General features: G+C 40.1%; 1 protein-coding gene across 2 annotated transcripts in view; it reads left to right on the top strand.

The window, feature by feature from the left end:
- The window catches only part of cdh8 (cadherin 8), a 134,471-nt gene that overhangs the window by 98,090 nt on the left and 11,805 nt on the right, over positions 1–24,576 (top strand). For both annotated transcript variants that reach the window (XM_034680734.1, XM_034680733.1), the window contains exon 7: positions 8,613–8,857. In XM_034680734.1, coding sequence (XP_034536625.1) covers positions 8,613–8,857 — 245 coding nt within the window. The remainder of the gene's footprint in view (positions 1–8,612; positions 8,858–24,576) is intronic.

Genomic DNA, 24,576 nt, shown 5'->3' with positions numbered 1-24,576 from the left:
AAATGATGCACAGTTATTGGTGCTGTTGGGACTTCAATCTGTTTTTATTAAGTCCAAAAAACATTCAGCCCAATAAAATGTCAGTTCAGTCATACATTGGGTTGGGATGAGTTTGGTATGCCCTGTTTAAAAGACGTTTTTTTTAATCAGTTTAATATAAACTCACCTGCCACTCGTAGTTAAATGTTTTTTATGTGGCTTTCATTATATAAGAGGTGTGTATAATGTTTTAACTTCTTCATTTACAGCCATGACGGGCAAATATATAAAAACTGTAATACAGCAAAGAATAGGAGCAACACGAGCTACCACCTCAATAATAAACACATTGTTCAATTTCCATCTCTGTGACAGTTTTAATAAAAACTGATCATTATAATCCTCTGCTGATCTACAGTATTGGATTGTCATCAGTTATAATAGACAGGGGAGTGTTTGTTAAAGGAGGCAAGATGTGTATTTTTGACAGTCAACAGCAGGTTTGAAGTATTAGAAGAATAAATAATAATAATTGTTTATTGATATAGCAGTTACACATAGCTCAATATGTATTGATCGACACATGACCCCAGATTCACTCAAAGATCTGAGGGTGAAACTCTGGATCTCCACTGACCCTGCATCAGGCTGCATGAGCTGACAGCTTAAAGACACAAGCCAAAGCTACCACAGCGAGCTGCTGTGGCTAAGTTTGTGGGCTTACATGTGTAAACTTGAACAAAGGTCCTGTTTTGTATTTCTTGCCAGAGAACAGACCTGATTGCTCTGCTGCTTCTGTGTAAATGGAAATGATGGGCCTTAGCATTTTAGAGAGGGCTTTAATCAAAAGCAAACATGAAATATTAAGACCTTGAGCCAAGGGGGCTAAAGAAGCATTAGCTTTATTTGAATAATTTGCTGTATTTTTCCTTTGAAAAAAATCTATAAAAAGACTTGTTTCAATGAATTTAAACGTCCCTTTCTCTTGACTCTTTGCCTGAGTGTGTCGACACGTGTACAAATGAAGCCAACTTTTAGAAATAAACAGGTCTAAATTACTGTTTCACAGACAACAAGATCGTATTTCCACAGTGCAGTCGTGCCTGTTCAGCTCTCATAGCTAAAGGGAAATTGTTACATATTGTAAATCGCTCGAGCCCTCATTGTAACTTCAGTTGTGCTGACACCCACATCAGCACCAGTGTAAGAGCAGATGGACTGAACCTGCAGTCAATTGTTGTTTTTTGGAACGCTAACACTTCCACATGTGAGAGCTGTCGTTTTTTTAACCACTGATCCCAAAGCTACTTCAGCTGAGCAGTTGCTGGTTAATTGCCTTGCTCAAGGGAAAGCAAGCTCGCCGCACTCCTGTCACAAAACCTGAATCTCTAACCTTGAGGCAAACACATCTGCGTATAACTGCATGGTACAAGGAAATGTTGGTGGAGCAAGTGTTCAAATCAAGAGCATTTTATTCATCAGCTAATTTGGAAGAGAGGCAGAGACTGAGTCCCTTGCTTTGCAGCGGAAATTAAGATCTCAGTGATTGTTGATACCTTGCCGTCTGAATATTTCCTTCAGGATAAAAGCTTTAGAGGTTTGGACCTGCATATCATTGCTTGAATGCTGTAGGCATTTTAAGCATCCAAGCCCATATTTCCCCCCATCTCAAAGTGTGTGAAATGTTCACTCAAAAACATCATTGCATTTTAATAACACAGTCACCTGCAAGCAAGTTTAAACTCAGCCCTACCTCAAGGACGTTTAATGATATGAACCGAAGATCTGAACACAGGGAGTATTGGAGATAACAAAGCACATGGTGTTTATGTATGTATGTATTCTATGCTCTTAGTCTGTAAATGCTCTGCTTGGTAGAAGGTGTTTGCATAGATTGAATTAAACACATGACTGATGGATGGGTGCTCCAAAGTCTCGAGTCATGGTTGGTTCAGCGTCTGCAGAGAGGAGCTATACATCACTCAAATGTGGAACGATGTTGTGTTGTGATGTAAAATGACATTACCCCAAGGACATGTGGTGTGACTTTGTCAGAGAGTGAACAATGAAGTGAGTGGGAGGTGGAATGTATAAGAGCTTACGCCTTTCAGCAGGGACCACGATTCACTGGCACTAAAGAAAACATCAGTGCTGGAGAACAAACTCGACACAAAGTCATAAAATCACCAACTGTTGACAAAGCAAATGTCACATGTGTCGGTCTTTTAGGGGACTCCTGCCATGTCCCGCAGAGGGCTTGCTCAGCGTTCCTCTTTGTGGCCATGAATCTGTCGCCTTCATCACTAAAGCAAGAAAAATGGTAATGTGTCGAGGAAGAAGCAAGGCATTTACACACTTACTGTAGCTGCATCTCTCCAGACAGCAGAGTCTCCAGTTGAGAAGAGTTAAAAGAAGCAGTTGTTATGCTTTTGCTCTTCTGTTCTAGTGAACTCCAGCTCTTTTTACTGAGCCTGCACATGTAGCTCAGATCAGCAATATGAGCAGCTCTTTCAGCACTGCTCTTTAGTTTTCATCTAATTTAGTAATGCTCTGACTAATGAATAGTATATAGCCTCATTCAAAGTATTTCAGAGAGCTGTCCCAAGCTCTTTTGTATCCATTGTACCATATAGTTTGGTTCAAACATGTAGAGAAGCAAATTAGACGTTGTTCTATTTTTATTTTTGACTGATTTATTTCTGATCTGAAAGAAAAAAAATTTCCAGAAAAAATAACATTACCAAATCGTGTGGTTTATATTATTGAGAACAATCTCTGCAGACTGTCTTGTTTCATTTATCCTGCATTATATCATGAAAGTAAATCTATTTCCACACCATTGAAAAGTAGCATTTTTTTAAGCTTCCATGCAAATTTTCCCCAAATATACTGTATTGGTCCAAATATCTGATGACTGATTATAAAAGACAACATATCAGTTGATGTCATTGAAACAACAGTCATCTCTGTTGACATTTGGGAACCAAGGAGACCAGTTTTCTGAGTTTAGAAAGGGAAACATTGGGCGCAGATTTGACCTGATGGCTAAACAGCGCGCCCATGAAGTGGCTTGCCTGGGTTCGATTCCAACCTGTGGCCCCTTTCCCGCATGTCACTCCCCCACTCTCTCCCTGTTTCCCCACTCTAATAAAAGTGCAAAAGCCCAGAAAATATAACAGTAAAAAAAAAGAAAGGGAAACATTGTCCCATTCGTGCCTGATAACTGATTTCAGCTGCTCAATAGTTCAGGGTCATCTTTGTTATATGATGCGCCCAATGTCAGGAATGCAGGCTGGCTAGTTTAGCACCCAGACCTTTCTACTACGGAGACATGCTGCTGTAATACCTTCAGAATGTGGTTTGGTATTGTCTTGATGAAATATTCAAGGTCCTCCCTCAACATGTCATTGTCTGGATGGCAGCATGTGTTCCTCCAAAGCCTGTATTGTTCAGCCTTAATGGAGCCTTGTCAGATGTGTAAGCTTCCCACACTATGGGCACTTATGCAACCCCCATACCACCATGGATGTTGCTTTTAAAGTATGCACTGATAACAAGCTGGGTGTCCCCCCTCATCTTTAGAGCACAGGACACAACATCCATGATTTCCAAAAAGAATGTCAAATTTATATCTGTCAGACCACAGGACAGTTTTTCACTTCACCTCAGTCTATCCTAAATGGGCTTGGGCCCAGAGAAGTCATTGGCATTGCTGGATCATGTTTACACATGGTTTTTGTATTTTTATGATACAGTTGTAATCTGCATTTAGACAATTTTCAGCCCATGCAGTGATTTCCAGTACAGAGTTTTGTCTGTTTTTAACAGACTGTCAGCTAAGGTCCCAAATCATAAGAATTATAGGAGCTAACACTAAGAGCCGGCTCATCTTTTGAACAACAAATTGCTAATATCTGTTCTGTTTGCCTACTTGTGTTATCCTTTGACTAGAAGAGCAGAAGAAATGTATAGCTTTTTCTCCAACACAACCTGTCCCTGTCAAACAGCTGCACAGGTCTTTAAACGCCATCTAACGTGGAATACAGATTTTTAAAGATCCTTTGGGGCAAGGTTAAAACACATTGATCTGACTGAGGCTAGAGAGCCACAAACCAGGGGAGAGATTTTTTGCTGTTTGGGTTTTTGAGCTTTTTATCTGCCGGCCCCCAGGCCTGTCGGGGGATGTTAGTCGGATGCTGAGCTTTCACCCCTGCAGCCAACGCTGAACTTTGAAGTCCCTAAATGGCCCGTGTGTACATACTGATTTGATGCTAATGCTGTAGAGGGGCAGAAAAATGACACGGCGGGGTTATGGGGTGGGACAAGACGACTTCTTTGTGTAAGTCTGTCGTCCTCTACTTAGATTTTGAATTCATTCAGTTAGGCCATGTTGTTTACTGGGAAATGGAAGAATGTAAACTAGCTGTGCAACCTTGACACCAAAATGCCTGGTACATCACTCTACTGTGTCTTTTTGCACTCATGAATTTCTTAATAATCAACCTGAGTTGCACAACAGTAGCAGCATGCATACTAATAACAATCAAAACATTCTCCCTGGATTTCTCAGTTTATTGAATGAATAACTTGAATACTTCAAAATATGGCATGTAGCCTGATTCCATGTGAAGGATGTTTCAAAGCATTTAAGAAAAATGCGTGCATGATGCTTTTATCATTGATTATGATGAATTAAACTAGACTACTGGTGTGATAAAAAGAGAAGCTGTTAAGCACCATATTTAACCACAGTGTTTTTTAGTGTGAATTAATATTCAAGCAACAGTGAGCGTCCCTCTCTCCCCTTTCCCCTCTGTGTTAGGAAACCAGAAAAAAATCAAATGAGTTTTTTTCTGCAGGCTGTCAGGTGGGAACAATGAGGAAATATTTTGATAAGGAAGCAAAGCAACGTGAGCCAATTTTCCCAGGATGAATAAAATGTGGAGTATATGTGCTTAATTCTAATGTAGAGGTCAAAAGAAGCAAGCCAACAAATTCATTTTAAGCAGATTTATTTTTTATGATTGAGCAAATTATTATGACCCCATTTTCAACCTGCATTTAAATGTGACCAGGACACATTATCTGTGAAAGAAAAAAAATGCATATTAATAGAATTAGTAAATGCATTGAAATTACAATGTTGTCAGATCTGCCTGCTGACATTGTGGTAGGAACTTCCACGGGTTTAAACAGAATCTGTAGAACATTATGGCGTTATTACCCATATCATTAGGGGTGCCACGGATCACAGATCTCACAGTTCATGGTTCAGTTCACCATCTTCCTTGTATAAATAATTGATGTCATTACACAGAGTCCCTGTTAACTAAATGAGGATCAAAATTCAGGTTATTTTTCAGATTCAACAAAGGAAATAAAAATAGATTTTTTAGTATTTTTCAACTTCTGACTTAGCCATGACACAACAGTAAATGTCCATTTCAAAGCACAGCGTGAAATAAAATAAAAATAAAAATAAAATTAAGGTATTTTTTTTTTTACATCTATTGCAATATTGCATTTACAAAACAGGTGAATCACAGGTGAGTAACATGAACGTGAGTCCTCTGTTTTAACCGATGTTTGCCCGGTTACTGATTCTCAAATAGTGGTTTGAATTATAAATCCGGCCCCTCTCCATTTCCATATCATCAACTGGACTATCCAGGCACGATCTCACACAGCTCTTACACTCCACTACCCCCTGATTTAAAGTGTAATCCATTGGCTCCACGTCCATGTACTTTCTCAGCATAGATCAGAGAAGAAGAGAGAAAGGGGAAGAAATGGAGGGAGGGGGGCGGGTGTCAGGAGTGCGGCAGAGAAGAAGGGGAGGTTAATAATGAAAGTGTTCCAAATAGCCTCCACGACAGTAGAGGAGTGAGACTTGGAGAGGCTTCAGGGGCTTCTGCTCGTGCTCTGATGCCAGGAGTGTAGGAGTGCGGAGGAAGTTAAAGCCCCTTGTCGCCGCCTCCCCATTCCCCTGTCCCCCTACTGCTGCTGTTACTTCTCTGTCCCAGCAGGACCCCCCTCTTCCCACCTGCCCCCATGCTCAGCACTGGCCCTGTCTGACCTAAGGGACATTTCCTCTCACTCTCACCCCCTTTTCTCCTACTGAATACATTTCTCGTTTTGTTCATATCCCTCGTCTTAGTCCTCCTCCCTCCCCGAGCCGTCTCCTATCCCCTCAAGCGGCAAGGCCCAGTTTTGATTTCCCTATAAATCCTGGTTATGGAGCGTGGAAGTGACTTGATCCCATTATTCTAGTAGTATGAGAGCGACCAGAGGTGATTCAGAATGAAATTGTGACAGTCTGGGATGTCCTCGGAGATGCCGAGTGAGTAAAAAAGTGACTCCCCTCTTCCTTTTAAATATTAATGATGAGCCATCTGTAAAAGAAATACCATATAGCAATTTAAAAAAAAGCATTTAAACAGATGTGTCAGTCACACAATGGCTGGTCCTGCACCAAATGTTTTTGCTCCTCTCTTTCAGATATTAAATAAGTACATACTCATTAAATTTATGTGATTTGGTTGTGATAGCAGCACCATAGCTCGATGATCTTCTGTCGCTTAGAGCATTAGCTGAGAGATTTGTGTTATTTCATGCTGAATAAAGGTCAGAAAACCCTTTTCAGGTTTTGCAACACTGACATTTACACCCTTATTGATTTAAATCAAAAAAGATCAAATAAATTCACAGTGCTGCAAAAGATAGAAGGTGTAGACATAATCACAGCCACCCAAATACACTGTCTTTGTGGATTTAAAGCCTCGTGTGTGAGAGAGATTTATATCTGGTTACAGGTTATTTAAAGGATTATGTCGTTTTTTAGCAGGAAAAAATAAAGTTTACATTGTGGATGCATGCTCAGCTCTTAGATCAGCACAGACACCTTGTAGGATCTTTGTTGTGATGCCAACACTTCTGCTGAGGCCTCCAAAGTTAGACACTGAGATCTTACTCGTGGGGTTTTAAAGGTGACATATCATGCAAAATGGACTTTTTAATGGTTCTCTACCTGAAATATGTTTCCCTGGCATGTCTACAAACCCCCCGAGAATGAAAAAAATCCATTCTGACCCTGTTTTGATTTCTCCACCTTTCTGTTAATGTGTGTGAAACCAGCCGTTTCAGACTTCCGTGTTTTTGTTACGTAACAACAATATCCGGTCCGTCACGGAGTCAGAGCTCGGAGCTTGTTCAGCCCATAGACTGTATAAAATAATACTGAATCCCCCCTCAGTTTTTCATTCCCTGCACAAATGTGTGCTAACAAGGAGCTTAGGAGGGAGGCATGCTAGTTGTAGGCTGTCTTAATGAACACAAAGGTCGGTTTTACTCCCCACGTCTGCAGATTTGAAGATCTAGTGGATGATTTTTATTTATCATGGATAAGTGCTAGCGCTAGTTAGCATAGCCACAAAGCTACATGTTTGTAGCTTTGTACCAAGACACGTCGACATACTGATAAATAAAACAACAAGAAACAAAAAATCTGTGACCAATCCTTCAGAAAGGTCCTGCTGCAGCCGCCTCTCCGTCAGGATCAGATTCAGAGGGTTGAAGTAGCGTGGTCTGCTAGCAGCCGTGTATATTCAGCCAACATGTAAACATTAGATCAACGTGCTGGAGAGCTGAGGCCACATCCACTTCCTGAGGGGGCGTGGTCAGAGAGAAAACAGAGTGTTCTGAGGAGGACTGAAGAAGAGGGTTTTTCAGGCATGCCAAGATCTGATTTCAAAGTGTTTTTTTGAGCATGAACTTTAAAGACATGTTTTGGGGACCTCTTAGACCAATATATATTGATGAAAAAAGCATGATATGTCACCTTTAAGTTTAATTTGAGGCAGAATTGAAGCATTTATGTGCAAATAAAGCTTGGTGTAAACTCACTCAGAATCAGCCTTTAATATCTACCACAGGAGAAGGTCTACTTCTGTAGAGGTCGCCATCTTGTAACATGTATCTTGTAAAGAAGTGATTCAATCTAGAATCTGAGATATCACTCCACATTCCCATTTATATGCACTGTACCTTTAAGAGACAGCATAATATCCAACAGGATGCTATTTAGTTAAACAGGCTTATGGATTTTTTACTGTTAGTATTAATAATTATTGTAAAGTTTATCAAATTATAAGCCATAAGGACACAAAGAACCCAACCTGTAGTCACTTCTACAATAAGAACTCCAGAAACGCATAATTTATTCTGCATAAAAACTAATCAGCATTTATCGTGACAGGAACCTAAACTTTGTGTCAGGAGCACTCCTTCAGTCACAGAATACATCACACAAGTGTTTTCACAGGCTGAGTCATGCTTCTCATACTTCTCTGATGTGTCAAACCTGTGATGTAACATTTTACTCTATAACAGTGCTTTAGGTGTCATGGAAATGTTGAGAAGCTGAAGTGTATTTTTTCCCCCACTAGTTATTTCTACTTTAACCAAAGTTGAGACGAAGTAGGAATATATTTAAATACTCAAGGGACATTCAAATTGAACAGTTTAGAGCTGAAGCAATAATCTCCGTCATAAAATTGAGAAGCACACATAGAAGACAGTACTTCAGTCAGACAATGCAGCATTTCTTGACCTCCTCCCTCTTTTTCCCTCCTCAGCCTTTAGACTTCGAGAGCAAGAGAGCCTTCACACTGAAAGTGGAGGCCACCAACATCCGCTCTGAGCCAGGCAATGGCCCCTTCAAGGACACAGCTACAGTGAAGATTGTGGTGGACGACTCTGACGAACCTCCTATTTTTACCAAACCAGTGTACCAATTGGAAGTGAATGAGAACGCTCCCATCAACACAGTCATAGGGAGCGTCAACGCCAGGGACCCGGACTCTTCTGCGAGCATGGTCAGGTAAGAGCATGAGGCAATCTGTTGTGCTGAGAAATAAAGCCAATGCTTAATGTTAATAATACTGGTGCTCCTTGAGTGGCCACGTGAGGTTGGCTCCAAAATGAGTCACTTCTCAATACAATACCCAAAGTTGGAGTAAACCTGTTTACAGCCTGAGACTATTGGTCCATCTCTTTAAGTGATTCTATTATTCATGGTAACTTTTAGGGGTCTGAAATGTATACTATTCACATGTTCACGTTATATCAAGACTTAAATGAATACATTTTGGGGGGGTTACCCGCTTGTGGTGAGTGACCTCAGTCCATATGCTCTCTTTGCTTCAATAGTCTAATGAATTCACAACTTTTTCCAGCAACCTCCTGAAATTAAATCTCCCTCTGAGGAAAGCACAAAGGTTTACCAACTCTTGCTAATATATCAGCTGTTTGCACGGACTGTTTAGCTATGAGTATTGCTATAGCAAAAAAAGTTCATTTAACTAAACCAGTGTGTTTTTCTTTTTACCTTGACATGTTTCGACTACAAACTCTCTGCATACTTCTTCAGAAGAGTCACGTGGTGTTGTGGCGTGTCTGTCCGCTGGTTTATAGAGGTTTGGTCTTCCTACCTGATACGCCATGACGACCAAGCCCCCTGTTGTCCGTCAGTCTTAGGATAGCATCCCAGGTGTGAGACAGCATGCAGGCCCCCTTATCCCGGTTCACTGTCCCCTGGGCCTGCTTCCTGATCTCTACAGCCTCCGTTATCCAACACTGGTATCTGTTGCTCTCTGAGTGAATTACCACAGCCTTTTCCCAGTCCATGATGTGATGTTCCCTCTTAAAGGAACCTTTATTTTATAGTATACAGTGTCAGACCTAATGAACCTCTTTGGACTATGATTGTTGTAGTCATCTTCCTCGTCTTCAGCTCCACCCTCTGGTCCAAATATGGTCACTTCTGGTTAAAGAAAAACAACATGGTGAAAGACGATCTCAATGGTTCGAGAAAGAGAGTCATAAAACCAAAGGGTGAGATCACACTTGATACATCTTGTAACTATGAAACTATGATAGTTAGAGTAAGAGGATTCATACAGTAAGCACTTTAGTGCTGATGCAACCTCAGCATTTACTGTTTAGCCTTTTAATATTGACTAAATGGAGCAACATGGTAGCTCCACTTGAAAAAGGAAAGCTCTGTGGTGTATCTTGAAGAAGCGATGAAAAGAAAGGATTAGTAAATGAGTCTTTGTGGGCTGTAATGAGTTGTTTTAATAAAAGGTTTGACACCAAGGCATGCAATTAAATCTCTTCATGCTCATGACCTTTGGAGACTGTGGTCGATGGCAGAGAGGAAGCGATCCAAACGATTGCTCTCATTTCCACAGATGGACCAAAAAAAAAAGAGAAAAGAGAGTTGAAGGCAGTACAACTTTGTCTTTCAGTGTGTGACCAGGTCCGCTATATTCTCCTCTTGTGTGACTTATTCTCGGAAATACCACAAGGGCACCTTGAGGATAGGTTATACAGGCAATTTCTCTCCCTCCATCTTGGCATTTCATTAATTCTCCAGTGACTTGCTGACCGCATTCCCGGGACAACACTCAACAGGTTGTGTGTAATTGCATGGCGGGCAGAGAGCGGGCTGGCTTTCATAGATTGGACGAGGCTATAGAGCAGGGCCAGTTCATTTTATTTCTCTTTTTTTATTTCTTTTCTCGTGGCATCCTCATGTTTAGTGATGAGATTGCCAGGAGGAATTGAGCCCTGAGGTTGCATGATGTCCCTCCGCTGGTAAAAAAAAAAAAAAACAAGTATTTCTTATATAATGACATCTCTTCCCTCTCTCTGTCCTTATTCGGTGCACTGCTGTTTGTGGATCAGCTCTGTGTTTTGTATGTGTGTTTGAGGGAGATACACACACTGACGAAGCTGGTGAATTTTTGAATTTCCTTTCCCGGTGCAGTCAATTTGACTGTTTTTGAGTTTTGCAATGTAATAACTTTGTTGAAACAAAACTCATCTGGGACTCTGACTTTCACCTAATATCTGTGTATTTTTCCAAACACTCATATATTATCTGAACAACAGAATACATAAAAATCCTCTGAATCTCTTTCTAACACACTCATTGACTCATATCGTATGCATGTATTATGAGAAAGTTTACCATTTTAAGGTGAGGTGTGTAGTACTTACAGACATTTACAGACTTGGTAGAGATGGACTATACTCTTCACAAGTATGTTTAACTTAGTGTATAATCTCCTGTTTATACAAGTAAGTTTGTTTTAGTTAACTTTAGTCTTTTACACACACATAGGAGCAGGCCTCTTTGACCGAGGCCGCCATGTTGCACCGCCACAGACAAACTTATAACTTTGTGTTTAGTGAGTGTCTGTCCAAGATGCACTGTTTGGAACATGAAGAAGAGAGTAGTTGTTAAGTGCACAATAATTTGCATTGTTAGATCTTCTTGAAGTTAAAAACTTGAGAAATGAAGGCTCATACTTCATGCATCGCAGCAGCTTGTCCTCAAAGGCCGCCATCGCTTTACCAACTGGAGGGATGAGCTAAAGAGTGTTTCAATCTAGAATCTTACTGCTAGATATAATATTCCCATATCTACACACTGAAGCTTGGACGCTTAAGCCTCTGTTCCTGGTCTTGCAGACATGCATCAACATCGCCTTGCCCCATTGTTGTTTTTCAGGCTACTGCAAAACTTAACCAAGCAGAAACTTTTAAACAAAAAGAAAGTAGAATAGCCTTCAATATATCCCACTTCTGTTATTCATTCTGTTCAATTTTTTAAGAAGTCCTTCTCAGATGAAACTTGAAGTCTTACAGTGAATTTATATGACATTATTACTTTACTGTTACTGCATACAACCTTCCTTTGAGCGTCTATTTGACTGTTTTGGCCATTTTTGGGTGTATTCTTGGTGCTAATGGAGGTTTTTGAAATGCATAGAACAAAAATGGTATTGTTTTTTAATGTAATGTATCAACAAAGTTATAGATATGATCTCGTTGAATCTTATATCAGCAGGTTTTGCTGCTGTAGATGAACCCATTCTCACATCTAAAAAAACATTTAATTTGTTCTGACATTCTGCAGCTATTGCTCTGCCTATACCAACACATCAGATCTGTTAATTATTACAGTTATGATTTTTGACAATGTGAGAAAACAACACACTCAGTGGACAAATCTGGCCATTTCTGGTATTTGAAGAATGTCACAATCATTAAATGAATTCTCTTTACATGATATGTTCCTCTGAGCCACATGGAGTATCTAATTCTGCTGCAGACTTTCATGTTTTTCTTTCAGAACATAATTATTGGGAGAGAAAGTGACTGAATAATGGATGCTTGTGCATGCAAAAGGCAGCACCCTGCTGGGAGGATCTCTTCACATGGTATCTATTAAACAGTCTGAATATAAACATCCTGTCCTCTGAAAAGCTTTGAGTATGACGCAATATGAGTCCCAGGCTGCCGTCATGTGCACCGGGTCATTCGTCTTTCTGCAGACGTTTCTTTCTCTTATATTTTTCCTGAGGTCATTCACTTACACTCACAATGTTCATTATGCCTTTAATCACCAATTTTACAATTTTGTGAAAAAGTAGTTATTTTCAGAATGGATTGTTGCTGCAGGGCTTTGTGTGACTGTCAGGCAAAACAAAACAAAACAAAAAATCTCTGCAGTCAGAGAAGCAGAATGGAGCCTTTTGAAAATATTCTCAAGAGCTGTTAGAATTTTTAATAATAAAAGGCTCTCTCTCTCAAACTTTCAGTTTTACTCTCTGAGAGACAGAAGAACAAGAAGTGGCTCGTAGAATGCTGCATTAATTGCTGGCTTCTGATCATCGGAGGGAAATAAATGCTTGAAAATAACACATGCGCACACACACACACACACACACACACACACACACACACACACACACACACACGCACGTTCAGTCATTTTCTAGCTGTGTGTGTTTTCACAACACATCTCTGAACAGCAACATCTGACTTTCTTGAAAGTTCAGTCGTACATCTGTACCCTCCTGCACATCTCGGAGATGAGCAGGATCTGTCACAGATGTCGAGTGTTTCCTTTGTGGAGGATGAGATGAAACAAACTATTGTCATGAAGGGCTTAACATGATTCATGGCCCTCGCCAAAGACCATTTGATTTTACTTCCAGCCATGTGCAGGCTCTGTATTAGCCTGTAACTGTGAGCTTTAGGCTGATAAAATGATTACAGCATGGAGGATTTTAATCCTTCCAGAAAAACTGGCTGACAGAAGGCAGTAGCCTGAATAATGCCTTTTACAAGATCAGACGCATGTTCTAAATAATGAAAAACATGGACAAAAGCCTCTCTGAACAGAAGCCAAATAATTACACTTTGAAAGTAGTCTGCTCTGCATAACAGGATGGATTCAAAACTTGATTCTTTTAGTGGTTTACTTGTAAATTATTCTGTGGGACTAATTGATTAAACACTGGACTTAGTCCCTCAGACTGGAATGTGTTTCATACGTTTTAGTCTAGGATTGTGTAGTTAAATGTTTGGTTTTAGTCCAATGGATAGTCCAGAATCAAAGACCACTACCGTACCAGACTCTGTTGCTAGATCTGATTTCAATCTATATATCTTCAGATATGTTTTCAACTTTCAACCTGAAAAACCAGAATTATCACAAAAACATGAGCCTACAGGCAAGAAAGATTTGTTAGGATGAAAAATCACACAGTTTCAGTAATTACACACAAATAAGCTGCTTTGTATCTGCTGAACCACCAGAATGAGGAACAGCTTCTCTCCTGAGGCCATAAGACTGCTGAACTCTGGTGGTGCTCTGTAGTCTCGGCCGCTCCCAGCCATACAGACTACGATACAAACGGTACAATACAACGGACTACCTCAAAATTAAATTGCACTATGACATAACAACTCAATCAGTCCATGCACAATCAGGTTCAGGTTCAGGTTACTTTCTTTGTACCCGTAGGTAAACTTGTTTTGCAGCCAGTGAGATGTTAGGTCGATACAAAATTACAAGATAGACTTCAGACAGAACAATATACTTAATGTGCAAAACATACAAAAAATATCCTAAAAACTAATCTAACACTAAAAATGGTAAAATGAATAGACATGATAAAATGATAAAATGATAAAAGTGCTAAAGGTTCCATTTTAAAAAGCATATCAGAAAACAGTCAACCAATAAAAACAATGGAATCACATGAATAAATAAGACAATCTGGGCTCAAGTCATAAGATTGGAGGCTGACTGTGTGGGAAAATAAAAGCTATTGCTTGTTCAGCTGATATATTTATATTTATATTTTAATATTTATCACAGTTGTCTTCCTTTTTAATTTTGTGTTCTTTGTGGCTTCACACGGGACCTGAGTATCGAAATTTCTTTCCACATCATGCGACAGCTTGATATGACAGTAAAACACCTTGAAACGTTGAATCCTAAAGGGTTTTTATTTCAGTACCATCATTTTTACTTTTTATTGTTTTGTGAAATGAGCTGCTGCAATGCTTTAATGTCCCTGACATGGTGAACCAAAATTACAGCACAAATATTATACAAAAAAGTGCTAATTAACTTGTATTTCCATAACTTCCATAAATGTTTGGTTCCCTCCAACTGGTTCCACTGCAAAACAAACAAACAAATTAAATATTAAAATGAAAAAATCCTGCAATACTAGAAAAGGGACCAAAAAAGTTCTTGGAAATGTGGATCTTGTACCCTGTTAGGCCCTGCTGGTCCTGGGGCCTGGGTAGATTCATGAGAGGCTCTTGTTCAAATAACCAACACAATTCAAAGAAATACAAGACAGAGAATAAACTGTAACCAGAGCACTGTTGTAGGCTTTGACTGAAGAATGGCTTAAAGGTAAATCAGCGGTAAAATATCTGCTGGATGCTTTTATCTGCTGATTTATTAACCTGTTTCATAACAAACTGTGTACCTTTAAATGCATAGATAACCTTGAGGTCTTCATGTAAGTAGATCATAAAGAACACTAAATGAAATGTGGGGCTATCATCAATGTCAAAAATGTAGCTTCAGCATCTGTGGAACAGATAATATATGAGGAACAAAAGATTCTTGCACAAACAATCAAGAACCTGTCATTTGTTACGCAGGCGGCCTGTTGATCTTTACACTTGAATTACTTGTAAATTATACTTGTCAGCCTGCAATTTTCCCCCTCCCTCCCTGTCTTTTGTTCTTTATCTTTCCGATTTAAAAATGACTTTGACAAGGAGCTCCCTATGACAAAGCTGCAGATCTAAACTATAGTACTGGAGTGGCAGCGGTAATAGCAGCATTTGGCTGGACTCTCTCCTGACCACCATCTGAACGAGCTCTCGAGTCGACCTCTTTGATTAGAATCGCTCTCCTCCTCAATCCCCCCTCCAGCTGGACCAGACTAAACCGGTCGGAGTCTAAACCACTCGGGGGCGAGTGCTCTGGTGGGCTGCCACGTCCTCTGCACTCAGGAGACAAACAACCCCTTAGCTGTACTTAATGCATCCAACCAACAACATTTCAGGTGCACTCCATGAAATAGTCCCTCAGTATAGCCTCTCTCTGGAGCCTGTGCGCTGTCGTTTTCTACCTGACTGATCACAAATAAAACGCATGTGACATCTGGCAGTCACTACGTAGCTGTATGTCACCCACTGCTGCATTTCATAGAGAAGCTGTGACTGTAGTTTATTCCAAAATATTGGTACTGTTACAAGCATTGCCAAAATCAGGTTTCATATTTTTCAGAAGCCTGGTTGACATATTTTCTTTTTCTCTATTTCTTTCTTTTTTATGAAATTAGAGGACCTTAATATAATTCTGTTAAGCTTGTTACTTTCAGCTTGTTTTTTTAACACAGCTGACATGCTGCATATGGTAATACAAGCAGTCATGTAAAAGAAAAGCTTTTAAAATGAACAGAGATTAAATGTCAGGAAAGCAAATTCCACAGGACACTTTTTTTAGGTTTTGTTATTTATGATTTACTCTGAACTCTCCAAGAAAAGAAGCTTTCCTGGTAAAGCTGCCTGGGATTCAACCTGAATAAAATGTGGCTTTAAAACTCTACTGGTCAGCATCCAGGGGACGACAAAAATTAGTTCTACATCTGTGATTCTCCCGGTGGAATTACTGACCTAATAACAAGCAGGAATGTCACAGAGGCATTTTGTTCTCTGGCGGAGAGAAAAAAAACATTTGTTCTCGATCTCTTCACCTTCTCTCCCTCTGACTGATACAGGCACTCAGTCACACAGATGCACACACTCACTCACATTCACACTCTAATGGTGATAAAACCCAGCAGCTACTGTGTTTAAACACAAACACAACAATGTGCAAAAGCCTTTAGGCCTCTAATTTAAGGAAGATGCTTATCTTGCAGTAGTGTGCCAACTGGAGTCAGACTGATATGTTTCCGTGGATAATGCTGTATAGATCTGGATTTTTTATGACATGTACTGTATGTAAGAATGGGACTGACAGCAATGATACATCAAAGACTTCCCTGGAGGTCATTCCCATGCAGTGTTGTTAATTAATTTGAATGTATAAAAAATAGCATAGACCCATTTACAGTGATAAACAGTGATGACGCTTTCTGTGAGCAGTTTGGAAGCAGACGTACGGGGACGTACAATACTTTGTCAAACTACTCGAGAGGATTAACCACCAAAGATTGACTACTACCTAAACAAAGTGACTTTGACAGATGGTAAACAACCTCCAGATCTGTGTAATATTAATGAGGGGATAGGAAACATTGTCTTAGCACCCTGTCTAAAGTGTATGGCGTAAACTGAATTAGGGTGTGTTTGTCCAAATTTTGCTCGTTAAGTGGTGCATAATCTGGGTGCTTAGTGAGTCTAAAGGTGGAATGTCCCTTGATTATTCAAAGTTGTATTTTAGGTGTAACTTGAATCAAATCAATCAGTGTCTCTGCCCTCATTCTCTTAAAGAGTCAGGTGCCTTATTACTTAAAGGTGACATATCATGCAAAATCAACTTTTTAATGGTTCTCTACCTGAAATATGTTTCCCTAGCATGTCTGCAAACCCCCCGAGAATGAAAAAAATCCATTCTGCCCCTGTTTTGATTTCTCCACCTTTCTGTAAATGTGTGTGAAACGAGCCGTTTCAGACTTCCGTGTTTTTGTTACGTAACAACAATATCTGGTCTGTCACGGAGTCAGAGCTCGGAGCTTGTTCAGCCCATAGACTGTATAAAATAATACTGAATCCCCCCTCCGTTTTTCATTACCTGCACAAATGTGTGCTAACAAGGAGCTTAGGAGGGAGGCATGCTAGTTGTAGGCTGTCTTCATAAACACAAAGGTCGGTTTTACTTCCCACGTTTGCAGATTTGAAGATCTAGTGGATTTTTATTTGTCATGGAGAAGTGCTAGCGCTGGTTAGCATAGCTACATAGCTACATGTTATAGCTGTAGCTGTGTACCAAGACACACGTCGGCATACTGACAAATAAAACAACAAGAAACACTAAATCTGTGACAAATCGTTAAGAAAGGTCCTGCTGCCTTTCTGGCAGAGGTCGGTTTTACTCCCCACGTCTGCAGATTTGAAGATCTAGTGGATGATTTTTATTTTTCATGGATAAGTGCTAGCGCTAGTTAGCATAGCCACATAGCTACATGTCATAGCTGTAGCTGTGTATCAAGACACACGTCGACATACTGACAAATAAAACAACAAGAAACACTAAATCTGTGACAAATCGTTAAGAAAGGTCCTGCTGCCTTTCTGGCAGAGGTCGGATTTACTCCCCACGTCTGCAGATTTGAAGATCTAGTGGATGATTTTTATTTTTCATGGATAAGTGCTAGCGCTAGTTAGCATAGCCACATAGCTACATGTCATAGCTGTAGCTGTGTATCAAGACACACGTCGACATACTGACAAATAAAAACAACAAGAAACACTAAATCTGTGACATATCCTTCAGAAAGGTCCTGCTGCCTTTCTGGCAGAGGTCGGTTTTACTCCCCACGTCTGCAGATTTGAAGATCTAGTGGATGATTTTTATTTATCATGGATAAGTGCTAGCGCTAGTTAGCATAGCCACATAGCTACATGTCATAGCTGTAGCTGTGTATCAAGACACACGTCGACATACTGACAAATAAAAACAACAAGAAACACTAAATCTGTGACATATCCTTCAGAAAGGTCCTGCTGCCTTTCTGGCAGAGGTCGGTTTTACTCCCCACGTCTGCAGATTTGAAGATCTAGTGGATGATTTTTATTTATCATGGATAAGTGCTAGCGCTAGTTAGCATAGCCACATAGCTACATGTTTGTAGCTTTGTACCAAGACACACGTCGACATACTGATGAATAAAACAACAAGAAACACTAAATCTGTGACCAATGGTTCAGAAAGGTCCTGCTGCAGGCGCCTCTCCGTCAGGATCAGATTCTGGATCAGATTCAGAGGGTTGAAGTAACGTGGTCTGCTAGCAGCCGTGTATATTCAGCCAACATGTAAACATTAGATCAACGTGCTGGAGAGCTGAGGCCACATCCACTTCCTGAGGGGGCGTGGTCAGAGAGAAAACAGAGTGTTCTGAGGAGGACTGAAGAAGAGGGCTTTTCAGGCATGTCAAAATCTGATTTCAAAGTGTTTTTTTGAGCATAAACTTTAAAGACATGTTTTGGGGACCTCTTAGACCAATATATATTGATGAAAAAAGCGTGATATGTCACCTTTAAAGACATTGGGTTTGAACTGACATATTTAACTTCTCTCCATACATTGTGACTCATATAATGCAGAAAACACACAGGTCACTGCAAAAGCTCTGTCAATGCATGGACTAATGTTATATGCACCGTGACAATCACACTGAACAGCAAGAATGATAATGTGGTTTCACAATAACATACATGTACACATGAGGCACAGCAGTGTAACATCATTCATTATTTAAAACTGCACACATTCCAGCAGTATTGGACATGATCTAATAATCGTGTTTAACATCACTTAGTTTTGCTGCTGGATCACTGTACTGTTTGCTTAATGGGTGTACTCTTTATGAATATCTGTGGGTATGGAACTGGAATTTATGTTTGAGGATTGTTGAAAATAATTACTGCTTAGTTGTTTGTGGGCAAAAAACACTGATATTTTCTCATGAGTGAGCGCGCTGCTGTGCATTTCCATAGTTGTGTTTGAAGCAGTTAAATATCCGCTCTTGCACTTAGTACTGTCCTCTCTAATTATCAAGTATTGGGCTACTTACTTAAGACGTTAGACCAGATTTTTTGTTGGTCTCAGGTGCAGCTGCTCAAAAGTGAGTCCCCAACTGGTGTGCCTTACTACACCTCATTTTAAGACCAACACATCCTCTGATGCAAGGGAGCAAGTTGATTTGTGACTTACACAACGCGGGTGCTAGGAGTATAAATAATGGGTGTGTTGAATGGAAAATGACAATGACACTAGCGCTGCATGCCAAGACAAGAACACAAGACCACTCTGTATGAGACCTGGGTACGAATAATTGATCAAGAAAACTACATCCCAAAAGTGCACACCTGCATGGCAGGGTAAAAAAAAATCATTGGGTTGTTGGCTCGGTGACTCGATTGACTATAATTCCAACTTTTGCTATATTAAGTCCTGCCCCTGTTACTCAGTCACTACGAGGCCTTGAGAACAGCTTTTTCATTAACTTCACAGAGTAGCAATTTGCCTCAGAGTTTCATCAGTTAACACTTTACACTCTCAGTTATTATCTGACTGAACTGAGGTTAGATAGTCAACACATTTAATAGTTTGCAGCCAAAGATGCTGCTGGTGTTGTGGTTTTAAGGGTGACCTTGTTAACTGACTACTTTCCCCAAATGTGTCTATTTTCTTTATAAAGACATATGTGTTGAGTTTGTTTTGACATTATAATGAATAAAAAAAAAAACCTAAGATGTGTTTCCAAGGTCCTTCAACAGCTGTTGACACATTCTGCTGAGAGTCACCAGTTAACGGGGTCATTCTTTAAACCAAAACACCAGTTGCTCTGAAACAGTCGTGAACCTTCTGGAATTCTATAGAACTTCAGTCCTTGGTCTGAATATCCATTCTGACAACCAACGACACAACACCCTGGCATTGTGAAGCTGCTTGCTGTATTGATTCAGTGTTTAAAGCTTGCAAACATGATGAATGGAGCTAAATGCATATTTCTGATGACGTTAGCTTTAAACAGGTTGTTGCTACAGTCATTCGGGCGGTCACAGTTCTTAATTAGTGCCCATATTTAATCTAAAATCTAATTAAATTATAATCAAAAGTATTTTATCCATAATCAACCAAATTCATAAGCAAAAATCATTCCTAATACAGTTGCTAATACAGTGTTGCCATGTTTGACACTATACTGATGCTGCTGCACAAAATGAAGTATCGATTGATGTAATGCAGTTCCCATGTTGTGGCCCCAGTGACTAATGGAAGTCAAACATCACATGGTGTCAATGCAAGGCTTTTCAGAGAAGTTATGGATGAATTATATTTAAAAACATTTGCAGATACAGATAGCTGGTTTTGATAGATTCTTTTTTAAAATGTCAAATATCAATACCAGCCTGAAACATCCTGTAATGATGAAGGTCTACTCTTCAGAGACACACTGCACTTTTTGTCCGTCACAAATAGATCATTAATTTTAAAGGGCACAAAATAACCTGAGGATATCATGAGGGTTGTATTCTCAGACTTCAGTAAGCTCCCTACAGAGCCTGAGTAATTCTTGACGAGTAAAAAACAGAACATTATGTTTCAAATGCTTTTTGCTTCCATGCAAAGTTCCTACAAAGCTGGTACAATATGATCCTAAGTGCAGTGACAATTGTACCAACTATACTCTTCTTAGGAAATACGATCTGTAAAGTTGATCTGTTTTTATTGTTTATTTATGACACAAGTTTACAGTTTGTTTGTTTTTTTGTTATAACTTGTTGATAGTTCGTGTCATGTCACTACCACAGTGTGTATGGAGTTGTTTTCCAGACTTGATTCAGTTATCCATCATAAATGTCAGAATGAAGTTAAATTTAAAGTATCTATAATACATTTCTGCAGCATGATAGCCATGGAGCTATAATCGGACATGTACTTGATGAAAGCTTTTTGCACCTGCTGTTGTGTTTGGCACATCTTGCCTGAAGAAAACAGTTTCACACACATCAAGTGAAAGGACAGATAAATCACCGGGTGGTTAGCGTAAGCCATGATAGCCACCGTGGCTAAAGAGACACAAAAATTGCCACCTACAGAAAGGCTCCCAGAGAACATGTCCTGGCCCTACGCTTTGATTGACAGGTGAGCCGTGAGTAATGCGGTGAAGACGTGCCACATCAATGCACCAAAGGACCATAAATGAACGGAAAAAAAGAATAATGATCTTGCTGATTACAGCTTCTCGTTATCGTTTTCATGCACACAACAGCTTCTGTCACACTGATGCTTTCTGATTAGCGTGTTATGTTTGAATTTTTCTGTTTAGTCTTGAATTTATCTGGATGTCTGTTACATCAGCTCAAAGAATGCTCCACTGCTTTAAAACATTTCTGCACAAACAGCCTCCACGTGATGTTCCACTGTTTGACTGAGGTCAGTTGGTGCCGTTTAGAGGCCTGTTAAAGTAAAGCAAAGCTGAAACGCAATGATAACACGCATAGAAAGACACACGCACACATGCCTTCCCACATCACACTCAGGGACCCTGCGCACGTATAACGCTGGATATCATTTTTATTTGCTTTTAATTCTTTTCACATCACGTTGTCAGTTTGAGTGACAGGTGGCAGAACATTTCAGGGTCTGTCTCCCCGCTTCCACGTGAGGCTGTCAGAGTTTGACTGGGATCCACTCAGTCTGCAGGAGAGAGGCTGCTCCCAGGTGGCTCGCTGCTGTCTGCCTGTCTTGAAAGTGCTCTGCGTCTGCAGGGCAACGCAGAAAGAAAGAGAGAAAGAGACAGAACGAGAGAGAGGGGAGGGAGGGGGTGGTGGTAGTTGGGGGTCCTCATGGACCTCTCCCAGCCCGGCGTCTAGAGGATTTTACACCATTTCATCTCAAAAATGGAAATGTCACGGCTCGGTACATCTCCCCAACAATTGGAATCTGGGCCAGTGGTTTATTTATTTCATTTCCTCCCATTCTTGTATAAGCAGCATCCTCCTTCATATCAATTGTTGTTGTTGTGCTCCGTCTGTATTCTCTTTCCATCCCATTCCCTGCATCCCGTCTTTCCTCCTTCTATTTTCTCTCTCTCTCTCATATAGACGCTGTAGGGCTTCTGCCAACAGGTCTGGGCTGATAGGGATGAGTGGTTCCTCTGCGAGATGGTACAAGACCCAGGGTTAGGAAGGAAAAGAGGCAGGGTGAGAAGGCGCCTGGTGGCCGAGGGATGGCTGTGTGGGGAAGGGGCCTGCAGAGAATTGGATTGGGGGATTGGATTAGAAATAGCTTGGAACCCAGCTGGATGGAGGAGAAGGAAAAAAAAAAGTTTCTGACTGTAAAGTGAGGAGACGACAGAGAGGGGAGATGTGAGAGTGAGACAGGAACAGTTTGTCCTGTGCGCAGTACGCAGTGTGATAGGCTCACGTGAGTCACTGCTGCTGCTGTTCTCATGTTTTGGGTGAGTAGGATGTTGGTGACAGTCACACATAATGCCAAATGAAAACCACAGATGACCCACAATGACAGATTCTTTTTTTAGTCTGTTTTGTGTGGGTTTGTCCCCAGAATTGGCGATGCTAGCGTTGCAACATGAGAGAGCGATTTCACAGCTTCAAGTGGCGTCGGGAAATTCTCTTTTATGTGCTTTCCAATTTCATGCCCACTGCTGGAGTTTTCTTTCTTTTTCATTTCTGGGGAGTTTATGTCTTGCAAGTGTAGTTTTTAGATGGTACTAGTCGCTGTAATCAGTGTGTCAGGGACAGGGTTCGAGAGAATCAGGAAGATAAAAGTTTAATGAATTGCACAAAAGTTCTTACTACAAAGGTGCTCATGTGTTTGTTTTAGTCAAAGATGAGGACGATGGGATCCTCGACTGATTCTACTTTACAATATTTCAAAGTGTGGACATGATTGGACCATAAAAAAACCCTCCTGAGAAATAAAGATGCACTTTTAGGAAAATACAGCCAATTAAATATCACTTTTTCATATCTTTCTATTTATCAATTAATCTTTTATCTTCTGTGATGATGTTTTGGGGAAATTCACAAGTGATGTACATTAAGAGTCTATGAGTAACCTTGCATTCCTGCATAGGAAGAGGCAGAAAACTATTTTGAAAAGGTTGAACAGTAAAAGAAAAAAAAGAACAGTTTTGAAGTCATGGCTCAGTTCATTTTCGATGCAGTAAGGGAAACAACCCCAACACATAAAGTTGCTTGTCCTTTATATGCTTGAACTGAAAGAACTTCCCTTTAACACATAGTATAAGTGCAGAATCGACATCTCATGGTAGGCTTGATGAAGATGAAACATTGTAAGCAAATTAATTACTTGAATAGAAGAATGCTGCAACCTACTACAGAAACAGATCTCCAGTAAATAAAAGACTCTAAAAGAGATTACACAAAACACATATTTTTTATAGACCTATGATTTTTCTGTCAATGTTCTGAGACAGACACTGACACATTCGAGTTTATCAGGTTGACTTGTTTATTTGAATGTCCTTTGAGCACAGAATCAACCTAAAAAACACACATCTGTAGTTCCAACAGTCCTGAGTGCTATAGCATAGGCTTTGGACGATTGTGCAAAAAAGCAACTTTGGCTCATTTAAAGTGTGTTGGTAAGACTTAATTGTTGAAATGTTGATGAGCATAAACTGTATATAGCAGCCCAATCATATTTAACCAGTGTTTAAATACTGTTCCTAACAAATGAGTATGGTTGTAGCTCTGCAGCTCATAAGACACCAGCAGTGGCATTTGTTCTTGCTTTGGACCACTCAGAGTTACCAGCAACATTTTGGAAACTGCATTTGCACTTCAGTGCTGTTTCCCTAGTTGCAGTGATATTCATGTTCCTGTGGTGCCGTTAAAAAGTTGGACGTGTTGCCAGAAACGTACCCAAACCCCCTGAACAATGTCGGCACACAACTTTGTCTTATCCCCCTGTCTTTGTCCATTGTTGTTTTTCACTGGGAAACCAAAGAGTTCCCAAACAGGTGACCTTGATGATTGTCAGGGATCTTGTTTCCCATTTGTTTTAGCTGCCATGATGGACTGAGCGTGCTGTGTGGTGCTCCAACTTAAATTTTAAGCACTTTTGTCTCCTGCTTGCAATCAGATTGGTATGTGTTTGCACTTAAAGTCCTGTGCCAAAACAAGCATATTTGACAAATCAGTAAGCAGACTTTCCCTTCACATAAATATCTGTGTAACCTGAGATCTTCTCATGTATTAAGACCCTGCTGAGTCAGTATTGCAGATCAGTGGAAGCGATTGAATAACCTTTCTTTGAAGCGTCCCTTTGCAGTTGGCTAAAAATCAGGTGATGCTCTTTGCCAGGTGTGCAGTCTGATGATCTTACATTCTTAGAGATCTGCACAAATAATCTCTATAAGCATCTATGATGGACTTGTTAAAGTTATGTTTGTGTCACAGATCCATGAGCTTGTACACTATTACACA

The sequence above is a fragment of the Notolabrus celidotus genome, chromosome 3, assembly GCF_009762535.1.
Source record: "Notolabrus celidotus isolate fNotCel1 chromosome 3, fNotCel1.pri, whole genome shotgun sequence".
In the NCBI taxonomy this organism is placed as follows: Eukaryota; Metazoa; Chordata; class Actinopteri; order Labriformes; family Labridae; genus Notolabrus; species Notolabrus celidotus.
Note: the sequence above shows the minus strand (reverse complement) of the source record. Positions and strands in the feature narration are given on the sequence as shown.